The 21,402-nt window shown below is 34.7% G+C and overlaps 1 protein-coding gene across 2 annotated transcripts; it reads left to right on the top strand.

The window, feature by feature from the left end:
• Positions 1 to 228: 228 nt before the first annotated feature.
• Positions 229 to 19,486, top strand: LOC123552190 (organic cation transporter protein-like). 2 transcript variants are annotated; one of them, XM_045341652.2, is made up of 11 exons: positions 229 to 459; positions 1,863 to 2,112; positions 2,463 to 2,566; positions 6,050 to 6,198; positions 7,582 to 7,750; positions 9,649 to 9,861; positions 12,141 to 12,367; positions 13,573 to 13,754; positions 16,873 to 17,024; positions 17,257 to 17,330; positions 17,731 to 19,486. In XM_045341652.2, exons 1-11 carry the CDS (start codon positions 317 to 319, stop codon positions 17,796 to 17,798), a joined length of 1,731 nt encoding a protein of 576 aa, XP_045197587.2. In that variant the 5' UTR covers positions 229 to 316; the 3' UTR covers positions 17,799 to 19,486. The 2 variants fall into 2 exon arrangements, with proteins under 2 accessions (XP_045197587.2, XP_045197588.2); XM_045341653.2 differs by having other exon boundaries at positions 230 to 459; positions 12,228 to 12,367.
• Positions 19,487 to 21,402: the final 1,916 nt, after the last annotated feature.

The following is a 21,402-nucleotide window of genomic DNA, read 5'->3' as shown; positions in this document are numbered from 1 at the left end:
AAGCCATTTTTAAGGATCTTTTTATATTTTTAAAATAACAGCTGGCAGCCCTTTTACTTTAACCTGAAAGTAAAACGAATACAGTCGAAATCAGTAACTACAAGCACCAAATAAAATGCATAAATCTGACTTCAATATTTGATTCATAAAGATGAAAATTGAAATATCAAGTGTATATGGCTGTTGCGTTTTTTATTCACCCCAGTGTATATTGAAATGAAAATGCATTTTGCTTCAGTTAAAGAGACATGGATTTGTTGATTCACAGTTAAAACGTAAAATAAGTGAAGACATACAAGAACTGCTAAAGCTAAAGATGAAATTTGACGAAATAACATCGTTGCTTGGCGAGTTTGGAAAATACCAGAAAATATTGTATGTTTTGGTTTGTTTACCAGCGACATTTAGTGGCTTGCAGATTCTATCATCGGTGTTCTCGTTGTCTATTCCTAAACACAGGTAAATAATTTGCCTATTCATTTCTATATTTCTATTTGGCCAGATGTTCTAGTGCCAACCCAGAGGTCTTGGGTTCGAATCTCGATTCGGGCATTTCGAATTTCTGAGAAGCTCTTGAGTGTCTCCCATCTACGTAAGAGGTCAGTACTGGTTTTTCCCAGGAAAGACGGCTTCGCGTGTATCGGTGCGACACACTGTGCACGTTAAACGTTAAAGAAACTAGACTTTCTGTTCGCTAAGAGTTAAACTAAGTTAGCCAGACAGGCCTCTCTCTCTCTCTCTCTCTCTCTCTCTCTCTCTCTCTCTCTCTCTCTCTCTCTCTCTCTCTCTCTCTATTCAGGAGGCTTTGTTCCTCTGGTTAGTTTGATCTGTGTTTGTACAAGTAGAGAATAAATGGCGCCCTGTGTGGCTGCCCTTGAATATTATTAGAGGATGCTGAGGGTTTAGGCGCCCTACGCAAGAAAGATGATCTTTGACTCTAGATTATCCCGTATTAAATATTCTAACCCACATATAAACAGTGGCTTTTGATGGAGAAAAATCACCATAATCAGTTCTAAATTCTTTCAGAATCTACTTAACTGGTATATTCAAAGAAAAATGAATCTTTATGTAGAACCCAAATTCGTCCCACCCGGAGCATCCATGCTTATGATAAAATAACATCAATGTGTACGAGTTCAAGGTTCTGTCCTCTGACTCTAGAGCCTAAAATACTTCATGCTGTCCCTCGTTCACTTAAATAATCAAATGTTTTTCGAGATTCACGCGAAATGAATGATCAGCAAATTCAGGAATTTTCTTTGCGATTTATGGGTAATTTGCCCACCATATTCTAATTCATTAAAATCAGATTCTTGGTCATTCAGTTCACCTGACAAATCAACTGCGACGTCATCTAAATCTAAAGAACATTTTCCCTGACTCCACGAAAACCAATACGTTGTCATTTAGCGTTGTTATGGTTACTCTCGCCTTTCCTTTTTATGCTCATACAAAATGAACGTCATAACGAAATAGCATTAAAAATGAAATAACTAACGTCAAAAATCACATCAACTTTCTTATGAAAACTTATAAGAAAGAAAATCTCTCCCGTACTTTTAAAAAAAAAAACATTATACTATCAATGGTCGAAGATAACGACAAGAAGACACAAGTAACGGATTTAGTGAATTCAGACAAGGGATTGTCTTTGGTTGAGGGAATATGGCCCTTTGTAAACTTGTTTTACAGAATCATCCATATTTCTACCACTTATATGTTTTTAAAGTTTATTAGCTTTCTCAAAGACCATAGTTTGATTCTTTTAACGTGCATCTGGAAGAATATATAGAGATATACCTACACGCAGCAAAAGTTATGTCTTTGTATATATGAATTTGAAAAGATTTAAATTCCAGATGTAATCTTCCAACAGTTGATAACGACACATATGAAGTTCAAGGACAGTGGCACGAAATTTTGATCAACAGATCGATTCCATTGGTCAAGGATGATGTTGGTGTGTATGAGTATTCCGATTGCGACATGTTCGCGACCAATCAAAACACTTCTTACAATGAGCTGAACATGCCTGTAAACACTAGTGAGAAACAATGTGACAAGTGGGTATACGACAAATCTACCTTCGAAAGCACATTCATAACAAAGGTATTAACTAACACTAACACGATTTTAGCAGTAAGTTAAACAAAATAAATGTTTAAATGTTAATCCGATGGAATATTTTTAACAATATAGATTGTTCTGTATCTAGTAGTTTGCTACCATTGATCTGTATTCAAGAACAATGTTTGAGTTGTGCATGTTAGGGAACAGAGATCATTTGATATAAGTTACTATGCTGATAGAAAAATATTCCAACTACAGGCTCTACCTGAAATCGAACATGACAGATAAGACATACTTTTACAACACATCTAAACAGTCAAAAGAATAGTTTATACATTGTTTCTTAATTCATGTATAAAATAACGTATCGCTACAAATTTCTTTTCCAGGCCAACCTAATATGTGGGCAGGAGATTGCACGTGCAAATGCCAACATGATATTGATGAGCGGTATTCTAATCGGAGCCACTTCTATCGGGATAATATCAGACATGTAAGTGTTACGTCTTAGGGTAACAATTGTTTGTTACTTAAAATACTAATGGTGGTAACAGAAAAACAAATCAGCAACTCTTAACAATAACAAAATTTATTATGAAAAGTAACAATCTAAATACCTTGGAAATGTTTACCAGCCATAATGTTCAATCTACATTTGTAATATAAAAGAATAGTCCAAATCCTGTCCTGGTCAAATTTAAATCCGATCAGTATTAAATTTCATCCAAAGAATAGAACTCTTCTGTTTAAAGATAGGGTTTTAAATACAAAATATTAATGTATATATCCATCATATGTTTAATGTCCAAAGTTGTAATTTGTTGCTATTAAGAAATGTAGGAAATGTTTTCAAGAAAACCTTACTTTAGATTCTGCCCTGTCATCAGACAGCTTCCTTTTTAAAGCATCATGGAAGGATCCAGCACGTTCATGTATAACGAAGAATAAAAAGAAGATTCTAGTAAAATCCAGAATAACCGAGACTTTAAAATAGTGTAATCACCTGTTTATGGAACGTTTAAGAAAACTAATTATAAATAACTAATTGACATACATGATGTCTCAAAACTAGGACAGGCTTTATCAGTAAACAATGAGTCATCAATATAAAGGACAATTAAAGTGAACATAATTGGGAATAAAATCTACATAACATAAGGTAGTCTTTTTTCGCTGGATATTTTCAGACATGTAGGGTAGTCTTCTGCTGGTCTTGAAGTTTTAAGAAACACTTTAAAAAATTCACTGTTTGCGAATTTTAATAAACTTGTTTACTCTTTTAAAGTTGTGATTGCTATTAAACTAAGCATGCAGGTGGAAAACTACCTTAAATAAATCCATTCGTAAGAACTCAATTCATTTGTTTTCATTCTGCCTTTAAACCCAGTGTCAGTTTGTGGATTTTGCTCAGCAGACAAAGTTCGACAGTAGACAAGGATTTCAAATGTACAATGAAATAGAAAGAAAATTGGTTATCAAATATGAAAAGCATACATTATATTACAATATTTCATTCCACTGGAGCGTTTGAACTGCTACTTGTATTTATCAATATTGATCTCCCGTCTATTTTCAAATAAATTCTAATTTTCAGTCGATATACTTTAAAAACTTTATATTAAAAAGAGTGCCCCCCACCCCCACCCAACAAAAAAGGTAAGGGTAGATTTCCCGGAAGCACAGAGCACCCCAAAATTTAAAACGGGCTGAAAACTCTTTATTATCTAATTTGAACGTTATTCTTAAAAATGTTTAGTTAGTCGATTCTTGTTAACATTTGGAAAAGTTATGGACAAAGACACTTTCAAAGAATGGAGCCAACCATACAGCTTACGCAAGTGATGCATCAGACCGTTTTCCTTCTTCAAAGTACTAAAAATGTACTTGAAGGCGCTGCTGCTTCCTAATTAACACGAGATGTACGTGTTATAGGTTCATTCGGGAATGTCTACTAATCTGCTCCGTGCTCGATTACATCCTGTGAGCGCAGACAAATGCTAGAAATGCTGCAGCTGTTAAACTTTTCTAGAGTTAGTAACTGTCTTAATATTATCAGAAGTATTTGAGGTTGAGGCCATTTTAGAATTCGTAACTTCCCTTATATTATAAGAGGTAGGCAGCTTTATCTTTGAGGTTGAGGCCATTTTAGAATTCGTAACTCCCCTTATATTTTAAGAAGTAGGCAGCTTTATCTTTGAGGTTGAGTCCGTTTTGGAATTCGTAACTCCCTTCATATCATAAGAAGTAGGCAGCTTTATCTTTGAGGTTGAGTCTGTTTTAGTATTCGTAACTCCCCTTATATTATAAGAAGTAGGCAGCTTTATCTTTGAGGTTGAGTCCGTTTTAGAATTCGTAACTCCCCTTATATTATAAGAAGTAGGCAGCTTTATCTTTGAGTTTGAGTCCGTTTTAGAATTCATAACTCCTTTCATATTATAAGAAGTAGGCAGCTTTATCTTTGAGGTTGAGTCTGTTTTAGAATTCGTAACTCCCTTCATATTATAAGAAGTAGGCAGCTTTATCTTTGAGGTTGAGTCCGTTTTGGAATTCGTAACTCCCCTTATATTATAAGAAGTAGGCAGCTTTATCTTTGAGGTTGAGTCTGTTTTAGAATTCGTAACTCCCTTCATATTATAAGAAGTAGGCAGCTTTATCTTTGAGGTTGAGTCTGTTTTAGAATAAGAAGTAGGCAGCTTTATCTTTGAGGTTGAGTCTGTTTTAGAATTCGTAACTCCCCTTATATTATAAGAAGTAGGCAGCTTTATATATGAGATAGAATTTGTTCTAGAGTTTATAACTCTCTTAATATTATCACGAAGGATTAAAGGTTTCAAAGTGCTTCTAAACTTTGTTACAACTGGTCGGAACAGTGCGCCAGATACACCAATTGAAAGGTATTTCAACCATCGAAATGATATAGAGTACAGGTATATATCTCTATGCCTTATAAACGTGTAGAGATACACGCTTGGTACAGCAGAGTCTTTTTGCCACTGTAAAGCTGTGAATTTATTTATTTATTTTGTTGGGTTTAACGTCGCCTCGACACAATTTTAGGTCATATGGCGACTTTCCAGCTTTGATGGTGTGAAAAGCACATAGGTGCTTTTATAAAACCCCTTGTTTTCTTAAAAAGCTTGTAATTCAGAGGTAAGACTGTATTAAATAAATTTGTTTAATGTTCTATATAATATAAACAATCTTCTGTGAGCTGTCACACATAGCCTTTTAGAAAAGAATTACTTACTTTATTTCGACAACAAAAAGGCACCAGGAAAAGTAGGGGTGATATATCCTCTAAGAGAGATTTTTGTTTGACAAGCTAGCAATTGAACATCTTCCAAGCTGAAAGCTAAAAGACGGGTATGCTCAAATGTATAATAAGACTTCTATAAATGAACATATAACATCATTAAAATTGCTACCAAAAATATAGATCCGAAATGAAAAACAGCAACTGGCTTACATAAAACATGAAAACTGAGGATTTCTGTCTTTTCGACAATGTCACATTACCAGTTTAATACGTTGACACCTCTTAGGGTTTATATAGTACAGAGATATATGCCTGTATATGGTATCGTTTTTAAGATTAAAAAATGTTTTCGGGTTTAACGTCGCATTTTTTTGGGGTTTAACTATGTATCTTGCACACTATTCCGATCATTCTTAGCATTCCTCCTATAATTGGCGGCAAAAGTACGTAGATTGAAAAAGTTATTTTAATGTTGCAAAAACCTTCATTGTTGGGATACTATAACAACATTTGCTTAGTAAAGTAGCGCCCACTATAACAGCCTGCACTTTTGACCATGAAATTATGTATTTCCAAGATATACAGCGTATAAATAAACTTAATGAGACACTTTTATGACTGCCTTATATATAGTACGACTGTGAAAGTTTTGAATCTTTAACTCGGAACTCGGAGCAATTTAAACTTGCTACAAATTGTTCTTCTACCTTTACATTTCAGATTCGGACGTAAGAAAGCGTTATTGTTGTCCATACTTCTGTATGTTGTTGGTTCTTTTGGTTCAGCCTTTGCTCCAAACTACGCCTTGTTTGTCACATGCCGGTTTCTAGTAGGCTTTTCTAGCATCTTCACGGCAGCTTTTGTTATAGGTTTGTGACGTTGTTTATTCCAGAAACAAAGTTCCTGAATAGAGATTGACATGGCATAAATCTTTGACTGCTTTGTTATGTTTATGTTGTTTATAACTTTATAGTTTTCTATGCAGCAATGCGTATGCTTTCATCTCGTGCTCCAGTAAGTATATTTTATATCTGCAGACACGCAAAAGCATTGCCCAAACGGGTTTATTTAAGAATTAAATGCCATTTGTGCGTTTATACTGGTATAAACCCATATCTGGACTTCTGGCGATTCTTAGATTATTTTCTAGAAGTCTTGATGTGCTTTACGCCCGTATAAACTCACAAAAATAGCATTCATTTTTTATGTTTATGATTTTTCACAGTAGCTCGCTTCGAAAATAAATAATTTGCTTTCCATGAGTGTCAGAAAATCAAAATGAATATCAGGGGATTTCAACATCTAAACAGAACAAGCAGAAAGACCCCAGTCGTCCAATTGTAATTCGCCTTCAAATAAATTATTGTTCCTAATGTTTCTGTAAAATATCGTTAAATGGCAAGGAATGTCTGAGTATAAGATAATTTTATATGAAAGTTAACCTCAAGCCTTTCATAACGCTGAAAGAATTCTTAAAAACGGACCACTATTGAAAGAAATACGGCAGTTTGAAATTTAAGAAAATGCCTGAACTTGGAGGCAGCCATTTTAGTGTGTTTATGATGTCATTTACACTGACACTGCTGAATTCATTTTTTAGCAAACAACCTTTTGAATAGATTAATTTTTTTATGATTTTTGAGAGTAGGATGTTAAACATGGTAATTTCTTTCATTATAATTGGAAAAAGTAGAGAAATTATTAAACAGAAATGATTAGATACAGTTAACTTAAAATATGTATCTAGAAATTTGAAAAATCCGCCATTTTTTTTGCTGCCAACAAAATGGCCGCCAGTTTTGATCAAATATTTAAATCCTCATAACTTTCTCATTTTAAAGCTGATTTTGAAAAGTCTTTCAATTCTATTAATGATTTAAGAAAGCGCGTGTAATTTCATGGAAACGGCCATTCTTGGTATAATAAACCAAAGTTGTGTATAGCAAAATAAACGCTTTTATCTTTCTATACAAAATATAAAGTGAATGTAAATATTTGTTGTTTCAATTTGTCTATGTATTCTGTGTACATATCCATACATACACTGATGTAGGATTTCTAGGGGTGTGTGTATGGGGGGGGGGGGGGGGGGGGGGGGGTGAGAGACGAAGAGTGGTTGCGGTCTTTGTTTTTCTATTTCTTCAATGGAATAATCTCCCTGTCCACACGAAGTACTTTGTACAAACTTACACACAAACTTTAGGTGCACCTATAAGACGAATAGCAATTTTCATTCTTAACTTCTTTTGTAGGAATGGAACTTGTTGGTCCTTCACAGCGGGTTGCTGCGGGTATAATTATAGAATTTTTCTGGTGTATTGGGCTCTATATGTTGTGTACTGTAGCATACTTTGCACGTTCATGGGACATGCTACATCTTGTTTTAGCCTGCCCTACTGTGCTGCTCTTCGCATATATTTGGTAAGTCGGTTTCTTGACTGATTAGGAGTAATTTTATTTTACTCTCTTACAATGTAGGAACATGATACCATACGTATGGCTTTAAAAGTAAATTTAAACACCTATACACTCGAGCTCCCTGATTTTGGTTTTGCCACTTTGATTGTGTTTTCATTTTTTATTCAGCATGCCTTTTTGTTACATCTGTGGTTTTTATTATTGCATTCACATACGTGCATAGATGCATGCACATGTCTAATGTCTTATGTAGTGCACTGTGGGTAACTGCGTTTTTCTGTAAAACGTTTTGTTATTTTTTTCTTTTTGTCAGTTACAAACTTTTATTTTTGCTTGAGAATTGAATATTAGGTTGCATATATTCTAATAAAGGATATAGGTTTAGACCGCAGTCCTGTTTTCAAATATTACATTTATCATTTGAATCATATTTACAAACTTCGTCAAGTTACGGGTCATTGTAACTTGCCAGGTGCATCTGGTAAAGACATGAAATGTTTTATTAAAAGAGGTTATTAACCGACTGATTTATGACGTACTGAATATTTTGTGCTCAACCGTTTATAGTTGTGTACAACTAGCGGGCTCTCCGATGGGCAGTTCGTAAAGCCCAGCGGGGCTGAGCTCTTTTGATGTCTGTCTTCTGTCCTGATTCGTTTGCTCAATAATAGCGTTTCTCTTGATGCTCTGTCTTCTGCAAAGGCATTGAGTATACTGTAGTACCTCCCGCCACATTCTTGAGGGGGAGGGTGCACATAAAGTTTTGCCTTCTCCGGCTGCCCGTCCGCCCGTCCGTCCAAATTTGTTTCGTGCATATCTCAAAAATTATATGACCCATACGATGAAGTTTCACAGAATTATTATTCAGCATGTGAAGCTGTGCACCTGGTGTTATACAATCAGACCATTGTTATGGCCTTTGACTTAGTAAATAATATGCATACAAAAGGCCTTAAAGTTTTTGTATCTCAAAAAGTATTCAACCAAGGATTAGGAAACGGTACAGGAATATTATTCAGCATGTGATTTTGTGCACCTTTGTTTTTTGGCGTGGACGGTAGCATGCATTTCCACTACCGTCCAAGAACAGGGTCAATCAAACAGAGCCTGCAACATTTTCATTTTTGTCATGTTGAGCGACATGAACATACATAAATGGGCATAAAAGTTTGTGTCACACGTATCTTAAAACATATTTGATCTAGGATCATGAAACATACGAAGAATATCATTCAGCATATGAAGCTGTGCACTTGAGGTTTTGTTTGTGATATTTGTCCGTCAGACCAGAGTTATATGCATTAAGGGCATAAAAGTGAATGTCCCGTATACAGGTATCTCAAAATATACTTGATTTAGAGTAATAAAACATTAGAGGATTGTTATAAAGCATGTGAAGTTGTGCACCTGATGTCCTCTTTGGGATTTCACTCAGCTAAACCAGAGTTATGGTTCTTGACTTAGTGAAAAATACATATAAAGTGCTGACAAAGTTTGTGTTGCATACGTCTTAAAGATATTTCACCTAGCGTCATGAAACCATGTACAGTGACAGGAACATGTGGGGGTTGGTGGGTGTACATGCCTAGTTTATGCTTATTCTTTTTATATATACTAGCAAAAAGGCATTCCTGTATTTTACATATGCCACCTGTTACAGTTCCATTTGTTAGAAATTTACTAGGCGGGGTTAACAGGTTTAAAACTACCCAGTGGCGTTTTTTCCACTGACTGCTCTAAGGCGGTGCCCCCACCTTGTTCCTTTAAACTTTTTCTATGTTTTGTGTGTATCTGTTGGTCATTTACACATTCAAGCATACACTAGAATGGAAGGAGTTGTGGTAATGATGCGGATTACATACAAGGGCTATAATTATAAAACTATATTTGGTGTATTATAGGATACTACCAGAGTCACCACGCTGGCTTATATCAAAAGGTCGCTATAAAGATGCAAACGAAATTATCCAGAAATGTGCCAGAGTGAACGGTGTGACAATACCAGAAAATATTGTGGGTAAAGACTCAGATGAAAATACAGAGAAAGAAAGTGTACTTAAAATGCTTACTGTACCAAAGTTACTGATACGAACTCTCATCATATATCTTAACTGGTAATATAACGTTTTTGATATTGTATTTGTAAAATCATGTCAGATAAAAAAAAAACGTTGATTAATTTAGTTATATTGCCTTGAATAGTCTGGTTCTGATATCCTTGTGTCTAGTTACATATAAATAGTCTCCTCATTTAAGTGATATGTCTAGATGGCAATAAAATAGTACAACAATTAATTGTAATTTACAGAGAAGAGGAATGCGTTTGTCAAAAGTATTTTGTTAATGATGGTTAATTTAATGGACATTTATTTGGATGATGTTTAGCTGTTCAAGAAATACATTTTTACTTATTTTAGTACACAGAAACTTATTATATATTAGGTTTGGGTTACATATTTATCTTGTTCTCATGATAGTAAGCATGTGAAACAAGCGAAATTGTATATAGCGAGTGGCTACTGTTAGAAATTACATAGCTTTCAACCGCGGGATCATGTACTCCATTCAATGGATTTGGTAAAACTAGTTTTGCATAAGCCTGCAAATGAATATAGAACAAAAGCACATCTAACCTTATAGATTATCATATAGATAAGACTTCACAAATGCTTATCAGTTGTCAAGCATGAATAGAGCACCCGTGACGGTATTTGTCCTATGATTGTCCCGATGTTCGTACATATTTCTGAATTTATAGTGTAACCCTTGAAAAAAAATGATTATGGATTTCAAAACATGCCAACACACCTGCTTTGCATCGCGGCTTAACTTGTATGTTTATCATGTACTTCACAAAAAAATACTGTATATTTAAAATAAATAACTATGAAAGAAAACAAGGCCAATGATCAAATAAGAATAGCCCAATTCCCAGAAATAAATATATAATATTAATTCTAAATAAAGATAACTAATAAAGCTGTGTAATTACATTTAAAAAGCTGGTTACAAATCTGAACAGATTATGTACTCAAAGATATGAGCCGTGCCATGAGAAAACCAACATAGTGGGTGTGCGACCAGCATGGATCCAGACCAGCCTGCGCATCCGCGCAGTCTGGTCAGGATCCATGCTGTTCGCTAATAGTTTCTCCAATTCCAATAGGCTTTAAAAGCGAACAGCATGGAGCCTGACCAGACTGCGCGGATGCGCAGGCTGGTCTGGATCCATGCTGGTCGCACACCCACTATGTTGGTTTTCCCATGGCAGGGCTCAATTATTAAGAATAGATATGCTGCACTCCTGGACTCGGGCTAATCCATTCGTAATAACAATACTATCATAGTCCACCATATATATTGCACTTAGTATAGATAAATGGCTAGCTTATAAACATTCTTAGTGTAGCCATTGGCAATTATACTGGAACTATATTTATCGCAGTATAGAACTTGAATGTCAAAACGGGTAGAAATTATGTAGGCGGCCGTTACACCTGCTAACGCAGGCGGTAAAGCAAAGGAATGGTATTCCGAGATCCCAGGTTCTAGTCCCGATCTGACTGCACATTTATCTCACCCTGTAGCATTAGGCGCCCAACGAAGGACCGTGACTGAATATACTACGAGATCATGTTCACCTTGTTTTCTTTCCCATAAGAAAAAGCGAGGACGAATTTCTTACATGGGGGGGGGGGGGGGGGGGGGGGAGTATTTCGCGGTATAGGACTTGAATATTAATACGGGGAGAAATGTGTAGGCGGCCTGTAGCTCAATCGGTAGAGCATCGTAATGGTAATGGTATTCCGAGACCCCGGATTCAAGTCTCGATCTGACTGAACATTTTTCTCACCCTTCGAAATATGGTTTGCAAGATTTCATCATTTGGGGTTGATGGGATGTGTGATTATAAATTCAAAATTAAAAGATTAAAGGCTAACTGGCTAACAAACTCTATGTAAGGACCCCTTTACACAGCTGCATGCTGTATGCTAATGTTTTCTATTTGTTTTTGGTGTTGTTTTTTTCTCAAATTAAAGGACTGTAGTAAGTATGGTCTACTTTGGCTTGAGTCTGAACGTAGGCAACTTGAACGGGGACATCTACGTGAACTTTGCAATTAACAGCAGCATGGAGCTAGGTGCCTACCTCTGTCTTCTCACGCTCTACAAAGTAGGTCGGAAAGTTCTTCATGCTGGCACAATGATCCTAGGAGGTGTTGCCTGTCTTTCTACTATCTTTACTGTGTTGTATGCTGATAAATTATTTCATTTATTTTACAAATTATTTTAATTATGACTATTTTGTATGTTTTTCATAGGACTGCATGCTGCATGCTGTATGCTAATGTTTTCTATTTGTTTTTTGGTGTTTTTTTTTTCTCAAATTAAAGGACAGTAGTAAGTATGGTTTACTACGGCTTGAGTCTGAACGTAGGCAACTTGAACGGAAATGTATACGTTAATTTTGCAATTAACAGCAGTATGGAACTAGGTGCTTACCTCCTCTGTCTTCTCACGCTCAACAAAGTAGGTCGGAAAGTTCTTCATGCTGGCACAATGATCCTTGGGGGTGTTGCCTGTCTTTGTACAATCTTTACAGTGTTGTATGCTGATAAATGTAAGTCTTTTAGTTTATCTAAGTACAATTGTTTTACAAATTCTTTTAGTTATGACTCTCCAGTAACAGCGCTTTTTTCAAGATATTCAGTTAAAGTACATTGTTTCTTTACATTATCAAGTTCGATTGAAAATTCTGTCCTTTTTGTTAGCAAAATGTTGTTCTCATCTTGGAATTCAGAGTGAAATATACTTTCAAAACACGTTTTTGGTATGTCTTATTACGTGTTGACTACACAATAGAAAACAACATTACAGTCTTTGATAATTCTATGAATAGATAAATGTTCATGTTCTAAAGTTGCAACTGACTACTTCAAAAAATTTCCTCGGCGGTTTTCTATTGCCCAGGAACGAAATAATCTGTTCAAATATTGTCTGACCATATAACACTCAAAGGTCTGCCTGGGATCTCAATTAAATGTTGATAATTTTCATCATGAATTGATGCAAAGCTATTCAAACGAGAAAACAAAGTGCGCTTAGCTTTAATCATATGTATGTTCTGTTTCCCTTTCAGCTAACAAAATACTGCCATACAAACATAGAAATTAACTTATTTTTTCGGCATTTGTTTTTCATTAAAACTGATTTTTTTTTTGTAATTTTGGTCATTTGCAGATGTTCAATAAATGTGACAAAAGATCGCACCAACTGATCTAGTGAATGTTACATGCTTAAGGTTGCTGGCGAAATAATGATGAAATTTGTTTATACTTGCTCCATGAATTTCAAAAGAATCAGCCTTAACCTGCAAGTGATTTTGCCTTTGCGACCAGTGCAGACGAATATCAGCCTGCACATGGTCTGCACTGTTCGCTATTCTGTCAGTAAATTTTCAGTGAACACCCCTTCAAATATTAAATGGTTTTGCTTAAATTGAATGATGGACCAGTCCATTATAGAAATTTAGCAGGGTAAAGACTAAGCATAAATGCATTATGTTAATCTTTACTCAGTATACATAAACTAAATTTAGGCAAGTATTGAAAACAAATAATATTCCGGGATTCATACCTTTTTCTGAGTTTATCTGGGTTGGGAAAGGAACTGATTAAGTTAAGCGTAAATAGAACTTATAGTAGTTCATTATTATGTAATTTTGAAATAATATTACGTTTAATCATCCATAAAACAATATAGTTACACAGATTTATTTGAATTAGATTGAATACATATAATTTATACTAGGATATTTTACTTCAGCTCTTTATTGGGTCACGGTGGTTCTATCAAACGTCGGTAAGTTCGGAGTGTCAGCTGCATATGCGGTTATTTATGTGTGGTCCGCAGAACTGTTTCCGACCAAAGTTCGAAACTCAGGGATGGGATCTAGTGTAATGATGGCTATGGTTGGGAGTACGGTTTCTCCTTACGTCGCAGATTTGGTTAGTAAATTCGGTATCATTGTACATAAACACAACACGAATTGTAACTATACAAGAGGCATAGCGCTATATGAAAAACCTCACATGGAACTAATTCAATAGAAGGAATCCTATACTACACTGAATGCCTTACAAACGTTTGGCTAGTCCAAATCGAGAAGTGATTTGTTATAAAGTTATACAATTTAAATATCTATAAATTCAAGCAATTATATTAGTTTAGCCGAGACGTTCATATATCGATGAACCCCTTTTATCGATTCTGTATTCATGCGCGTATTTCAGCCTTGTCTCATTGCCAAAAGATAAAAGCTAAGGGTAGATTTCTCTGAAGCACAGAACACCACAAACACATCCACAGAGCCACGTAATTGCAAAGTAGGCCCACAACAAAAAATAATATAGACATGAAGACCAAACTGGATTCATACCAGGAAAACTTATGGCTACAAATATAATATTACTTTATGACATTTTGCTTCATACTGAAAAATATGATGTTCCGGGATTGTTATTATTGATTGATTTTGCTGCAGCTTTCGATACCGTTTCATGGAAATTTATGTTATAAGTATTAGAATATTTTAATTTTGGTCCTACAATTAGAAGGTGGATTAAGCTTTTTTACACCAATATTGAATCATGTGTAATTGTTAATGGACATATGTCTGAGTGGTTCTTCTTGCAGAGAGGTTGTCGTCAAGGAGATGCTTTGTCGCCCTATCTTTTCATTCTATGTGCAGAAATTTTAGCTATCCTTATAAGGAATAATCCAAAAATAAAAGGAATAAAAATTAATGGTTCAGAAAATTTAATTTCACAATATGCAGATGACACAAGTCTTACACTTAATGGATCTAAAGAGTCCCTTTTTAATACAATGTTAGTTTTAAAATTCTATGGAAAGATATCAGGCCTTAATATTAATACTGATAAAACAAAAGTCATATGGTTTGGTTCTCGGAGAAACAGTCAACTGGTAATGTCAAATACCATTATTAGAAGTGTTCAAAAGACAAATAGTTTTGTTTTACCAGACCGAAAAATAAACGGCCTCTCAAGTACTTAACTTGACAAAATTTCAAACAGACTGGGAAAAATATAAAAATTTAGTAGAATAAACGTACTGTATTATAAGTAAAATTTATCTTACAGCAACTGTTAAACATTGATTTTGTTTAACCTCCAATTACCATGCTGAAGTTAGATTAGGTTGGTCCATCCTTGATTTTTAGAGCAGTTCATGACAAAATCTAAGGACCATCACGATAAAATTGCAATTTTAGCAGCCCGAGGTGCAGATCCTGATCAGGCTGCACTGAGGCGCAGAACGGCCTGGCTCTGCACTGATGGCAATCCTTTATAATTCAGTTTAAAGAAGTTAAAGGTTGATTTACATTGATAATAAAAGGAAAATGATATCTTTGAGCAACTGTAATAGGCAAATAGTTTTGGATTTTTCTCTTGCTGACACTTAGTTGAGTTTTTTGTCTTTTGTTTTGTCTTTTGTGTGTATAAGTAACCCTCTGGACAGTCCACAGGCAGAGTGTCTTTTCTTGGAAAATCATCAACATAATACAATATACTATATATATATGTATAAGTATAAACAGGGTTCCGACTTCCACTTTGTCTCTTATTTTTAAACTGTTTCATAAAATCCTCGATTCTACATGCAATGACTATATAGTTGCTTGGGATACCCACTTTTAAACCTTTTTTCTTTCTTGGAACCCTGTAGACACTGAATAAGGAAGTAAGACAGTTTGGTTCGCACTTAGGCCTTTTTGTACTTTTTTCTTTCTTTTTTCTTGGCAGAGGCCCTTTTTTCCTTTTCTTTCTCTGTCTGGGACCTCTTGTTCTCTAATGAGAGGCTTATAGACTAAGAGAAATAATAAGACTGGCTTAAAGTTACATAATGACATACATTTTGGTCTGTTTTATGAAAGATAAATAAGCTGCTTGATAATACCTCTCTCTCTATTAAAAAATCCCCTGTTTCTAGGATTGAAAATTTTTAGAACTATTTTGTAAGATTAATCCTTTTGAACAAGGCATTAAATATATTGATTAACATGTGAACTAGGTATTGTAGTTAAACTGATTTATAAATCATTGTGAACTAGGTATTGAATAGTTTGATAACATTGTTACTACACTAAGTATATACTATGCTCTGATCTATGTTTATATTATGTCTGTAAGATGTGATGCGGGATGGGTCCCCGACCCCATCACATCATGGACGGGGATAATAAATGGGCCCCCTGTGGGCTGAAATTAAAAAAAATAATAATAATATATACGGGTTGCTTCAAAAATCCAACAAGTACATTTTAATTTTATGCAAAATATAGAAAAAAGGATGAGGAAAGGATACGGGGTTGAAGTGTGTGGTGGTGGTGGTACGGGGGGGGGGGGGGGGGGGGTAAAAGGGAAAGTGGAACAAGGATGAATATTATTAAAAAGGGAATGCTATGTTCCTTAATCACAGTTATCCTACAACGTAAACCACAGCAGCGCAGACACTCACGTACAGACCTTTCGCAGTAATACTCGATATTAACTTTTTTTATTTCTGAAATATATAAGTATGAACACACATTTTCAAGGATTATTTCTTACCCGATCATTATGAATCGACCAAAATGGCGGCCATTTTATTTATTCCCATGGCAACTTGAAACAAATTAGCGGATTTAATGCTTATTTGAAATGTTTTACCTAAATTCTGTAAAATAACGCCTCTACTTTTTTCCAATTGGAATTTCTTTAGATCTTATACTCAAGAAACTATAGAAATCAATTTATTTAAAAAGGGCATTCGCTAAATATATAATTCCGCAGTTTTGACATGGCTCACAAACACACTAAATTGGCTGCTCCATAGTCAGCTACTTTCTATAATTTCCAATTGTCATATCGTTTTCAAAAGTAGTCCGATTTTAACAGTTCGGCGTAATGTGTCATTTTGCGATAACTTTCAAATGAAACAATTGTTTTTCTGTTGGCGTGAGTATTTTATTTAACAAAGAGGTAATCGGGGAGTTTCATAACGGTGTTAGCACGTTGATTTAATCTACATTTAACCAAATCCAGAGTATTGTTCTTTTTGCAGGGTAGATTTGTGGATGGTTCCTTCGGCAAGGCCTTACCGTTGATTGTGTTTGGCGGTCTTTCGGTGACAGCCGGCCTGTTGTCCTTGTTCCTTCCAGAGACAAATGGTAGAGTTCTTCCCGAAACATTAGAGGATGCAGTCAACTTTGGAAAGTACGTTTCAAAATAACTGTATATTCAACTATAGTTTTGATGTACCGAAATGTCTATCTTAATAAACCTAAGTTTCATACAAGCATTTATATACCCGACAACACGTCTGTTTTTCACTCACTTACAGGTAAACATTTTATCTTTTTCACGGATATAATTTCCGATGATGATTATTTAGGTCAGTGTTTATAATAGTGTTGATATAAAGGCTTATTATTTAATTTGATTTCAGTTCTAAAGCCAGTGTATATAAAGTACAACCGCTGTTACCGACACCTTCACACAGCAAACAGCTTCTCTACAAAGGCAAATATTTTGTTTTGTTAGTCAAGGCTCTTAGCAAATTCAACCTCCAGAAAGCAACAACTTTTAGACAGCAACAACCTCTGCGCAAAAAGCACATTTTAGATATTCCAAGCGGTGTATACTCTAGCGAGGTTGCACTGTATTTCAGTATCAGTTTTAAAGGCAATGGTCTTTAATTTTTTTCAATTTATGTTCCAAGCCAGTGTCTATAATTGAATTTTAGTTCTAAAGCCAGTGTACTTGTATATAAATCAAGTTCAGTTCTAAAGTCAGTGTATATATTTCAATACGTGTGCATAATTCAATTTCTATTTCATTCTATAGAATTAAGGCTCGGCTCCAACGTTAGCTTGTGTAATTAATATTCAGTTTACAAATGGTGTATATAATTCGATTTCAGAAATGACTCAGGTAGAAGGAAGTCTTCCAGCAACAAGTGTTACACCAATGATGCTTACAAAAGAGTAATGGAGATACCTGGAGAATCGATTTCAAAGCCATAGATAAATCGTTAAGAAAGATGACATTTAAATATTGACACAACCTATTCTTTGTCAGTCATATCCAGAAAGAAGACAATATTTCGGTGCATGTTTTAAAAATAAACACGTATATCTATATAGAATTTTTAGTAAAGCGATTTAATTTTAAAAAGCGCAAGTGACTGCCAGGAATATCAGACATGAACAATCAGACACTAAATGATGTCTAAAATACCCATTTGGGACATAGATGTGGAGATACATTATCATAATCAGACATAATAGATCAGTTTGTCGTAGTACTGTGTCAGGGAAATTTTTGTGCTGTGTTCGAAGTTTAGTGCAATGTCAAAATCCCTTTAACATGTCCAAGTTATCTTAACTCTTATTCAAGACAACGAATTTTGTATTACGCAGCAGACATTGTAGACTGTTTTGTTAATTATTCCCAACCATTGTGATTTAATCACTTTCATCTTTTAAATCATTTGATATTCAATATGCATATGATAACTGATGTTTACATACAGTCGTTCACGCTGCATTGTGCAAAACCGTGGTGGAACTCTGCTATATTTTATCTACTATTTTAGATTAAGGGCATATTAGAATCGAAATAATGTATAGCAAAATCGTGTTTTACTTAAATTAAAACACTCAAAATCGGTTATACGTCGCCAGAATAATTGACTCGGGCTACGCCCTCGTGAAATTATTCCGCGGACGTATAACCTATTTTCATGTATTAATAACGTAAAAACACGGTTTTCCTATTCATCATTTTTTGATTAAAATACAAAATTTAAAATATAGGACTTTTTAAACGATTAGCATGTGATCTGAAAGCTATGAAAAACTGTCCTATCCTCTTTGTCGTGCTATTCCTCTAACTTTTAAAATGCTTTCAGCATGTCAAAAAGAAGTAAGGCTTACTTGTAAACTGGATCAAACAGAGTATGTCATTGTTTTGCTTGGTTGCGTTCTATCCTTCCATGTGGTCATCTTACAGATTTTACTAAATATCAGGGCAGAAGACTGAAGTGCCACATGTGTCTGTCGTAGAAAGTATCATCGAATGTGGACTCGGTGTTGATGTATTATCTGATCCATTTTACGTATGTGTGTGCTATATAGCGATAAAATATAGTTTTTGTAGCAGTACATTTATCTGCAATGTTGTATTCGGCATGAGTGGATGCCAGGCCTGGATCCCACAAGGCGCTTGCGCAAAATCAACGAGAGCCGGATGCATAATTGCAGATCACGGTACTGTTCTAATGACCCCATGGTCAGCTTTTAACGAGAATTTGCAAGAATTATCTCCCTTAATTATTGACTATGTTAAAGCAATTCCCTTCAAATTGGACTGCCTCCCTTACATTAGCTGAAGTCGTGTCATTCATGACCGAAGTCAATAATTCTTTGTCATGGATTTTGCATTGATCTAATATTTTGCTTTAGGTAATACACGGAAATAAGGCTCGCGTGTTACTCCATAAAAAGCAACAAAACAGTTAGCCAGTTTTTGATATAAATCATGTTGTTCTATAGATTCATACAGAAGTATTATTCATGTAAAGATATAAAACATTTCTGTAAAAAAACATTATGTTAGCTTAAGATATTGCGAAATTCGTGCTGTCATGTAACAGAAAATGAAAACATTTAAATAAATTTCTTTTCTTTTGAAACTTTGAATCCCGCCAAACATTGAAATCCGAAAATTATTTCATCAACGAGCTTTCCCACAAACACATGTATACATAATAGTTTTCCTCGAGAAAAACGAAACTTGTGTGAAGATACATGTATTCCCATTTTGACTGATTGTTCTTGTCAATATAACGGTACTTTTGTTTAACTTTCATGTCTAGAAGTTTGCCAGTGTTAATAAACTAAACAATACTGTATTTGACAGGCAGTGGAAAAACCCGAGCAATTTAACAAACTTAAAAAAAAACATACATGTTACTAAAACACGCAAACACATGTTTTATTAATTGGTCTTGATCCAAGGTTTTCCATAGAAATCAAAGAAAGAAAGAGTCTATTGAATTATGAATCAAGTTTCTGATTTTTTTCAGATCAGCATTGGTGTATGTGTATCATAGAGATCCTAACTCATTTTTTTAAACAATTAGCTCTGATTCATCCTGTCTACTTATTTATAGTGTCTAAGTTACTTGATTATACATAAATCAAATATGCCATTCAGATATGTGTTTGTACATACAATACAATTCAATCATGAAATCAAATTTATCGTGTAAACTGAAGTCTTTAGCTGTAAAGGTGACTGTTTTTCATGTTTCCCACGAATAAAACCGTGGCAAAAAATGTAGGTCGTACTAAAGAGATAATCCTACCGTGCAAACTCATGGAAAGCATGCAATTTTTTTTTCAAGCTTGGATTTCATTTCTAAAATAGACACGACATTGCGCGTCTGTTAATTCACCCTGTCTTTGCACATCGTGGAAATCATGTTGTGTCTTTTGTTTAAATAAATGTACACATTCTCTCCCCCCTCCCCCCCCCCCCCCCCCCCCCCCCCCCCCAGCTTTCAGCGAGCGTCTAACTTGCAAATTGCACTATTTCATTAGAAAACTATTCTTTAAAGTAGTTTTTCTCCTGTGGTCGAATGTTTCAATATTCCAAAGATATTTAGCTTTCAGTCGGAAATAATGTAATTTATGTTGATTCGTATTGTTTCCATAAAAAGTTTGGTGAAAAATCAAACCTCTTTTCTATTCTATTCTTTTCATTCTTTTCTATTTTTTTTACTAATTAGACAATTATGAACGTTATTATTGTAAAAACTATATTGAATCGTACGTCAGTTGTCGGTATATGCAGTTCCGTAAATTAACACGGTTTAAGTTTCATCAGAACTTTAAGAAATCCACAAGTTTTTTTTATTTCTTGGTACACTTTGAAGTAAAATGGAAGCAAGAAGCCTTTACCCTATTACACTTAAGATTATATGATTGTATTGTTTATAAAGTCAAGAATACCTACATATGTGATAATAAATTGTCATGCTTTGGAAAATATGCTTTATTTGGCCCTAAAGTAGAAGAAATTGAAACGTTTACTGTTTTTCACTATATGTTCAATATAAGCGACGGTAATACTTTTAAAACAAAATTGGAAGCAAGAAGATGTTCAGTTAGAATAAATATTTTCACATTAAATTGAAGAGAAGAAATTGAAGTTTTCTGTCATATCTGGTAAAATATTCACAAACCAAAAGACATATTAGAAATTAATCATTACAAATAAATTTCCTATATAATCTATTGCTCAAAGTAATGTCAGTAGGGAAACCAATATTGAGTATCGGATAATTTTCAAGGGGGAAAACCTACTATAATAAGCCAGTCAAATATAATAAAAGCTGGGGATGTTTATTATATACATGTAACTATTTCTAATGTTAAATCAGTAAAAATTGACTATCAGGGTAAGACTGAAAACTCATTTGAAACGGTGAATTTGTTAACCAAAGGAGCATCGAAACGCCATAATTACGTGATTTCCGAGTATCCGATTGGAGTTGTAATGCATGCTGTTCTGATAGAATGTCCGTAGG

This window comes from Mercenaria mercenaria, chromosome 4 (assembly GCF_021730395.1).
Source record: "Mercenaria mercenaria strain notata chromosome 4, MADL_Memer_1, whole genome shotgun sequence".
NCBI lineage: Eukaryota > Metazoa > Mollusca > Bivalvia > Venerida > Veneridae > Mercenaria > Mercenaria mercenaria.
The sequence above is the reverse complement of the archived record's forward strand: the minus strand, read 5'-3'. Positions and strand labels throughout refer to the sequence as shown.

Excerpts from the sequence above, each read along its gene's own strand:
- LOC123552190 (XM_045341652.2), top strand. The coding sequence starts at position 317 with ATGAAATTTGACGAAATAACATCGTTGCTTGGCGAGTTTGGAAAATAC. Across the intron at positions 2,113-2,462 it reads AAAGCACATTCATAACAAAG|GCCAACCTAATATGTGGGCA; the intron begins GTATTAACTAAC and ends TTTCTTTTCCAG. Across the intron at positions 17,025-17,256 it reads GATGCAGTCAACTTTGGAAA|TTCTAAAGCCAGTGTATATA; the intron begins GTACGTTTCAAA and ends ATTTGATTTCAG.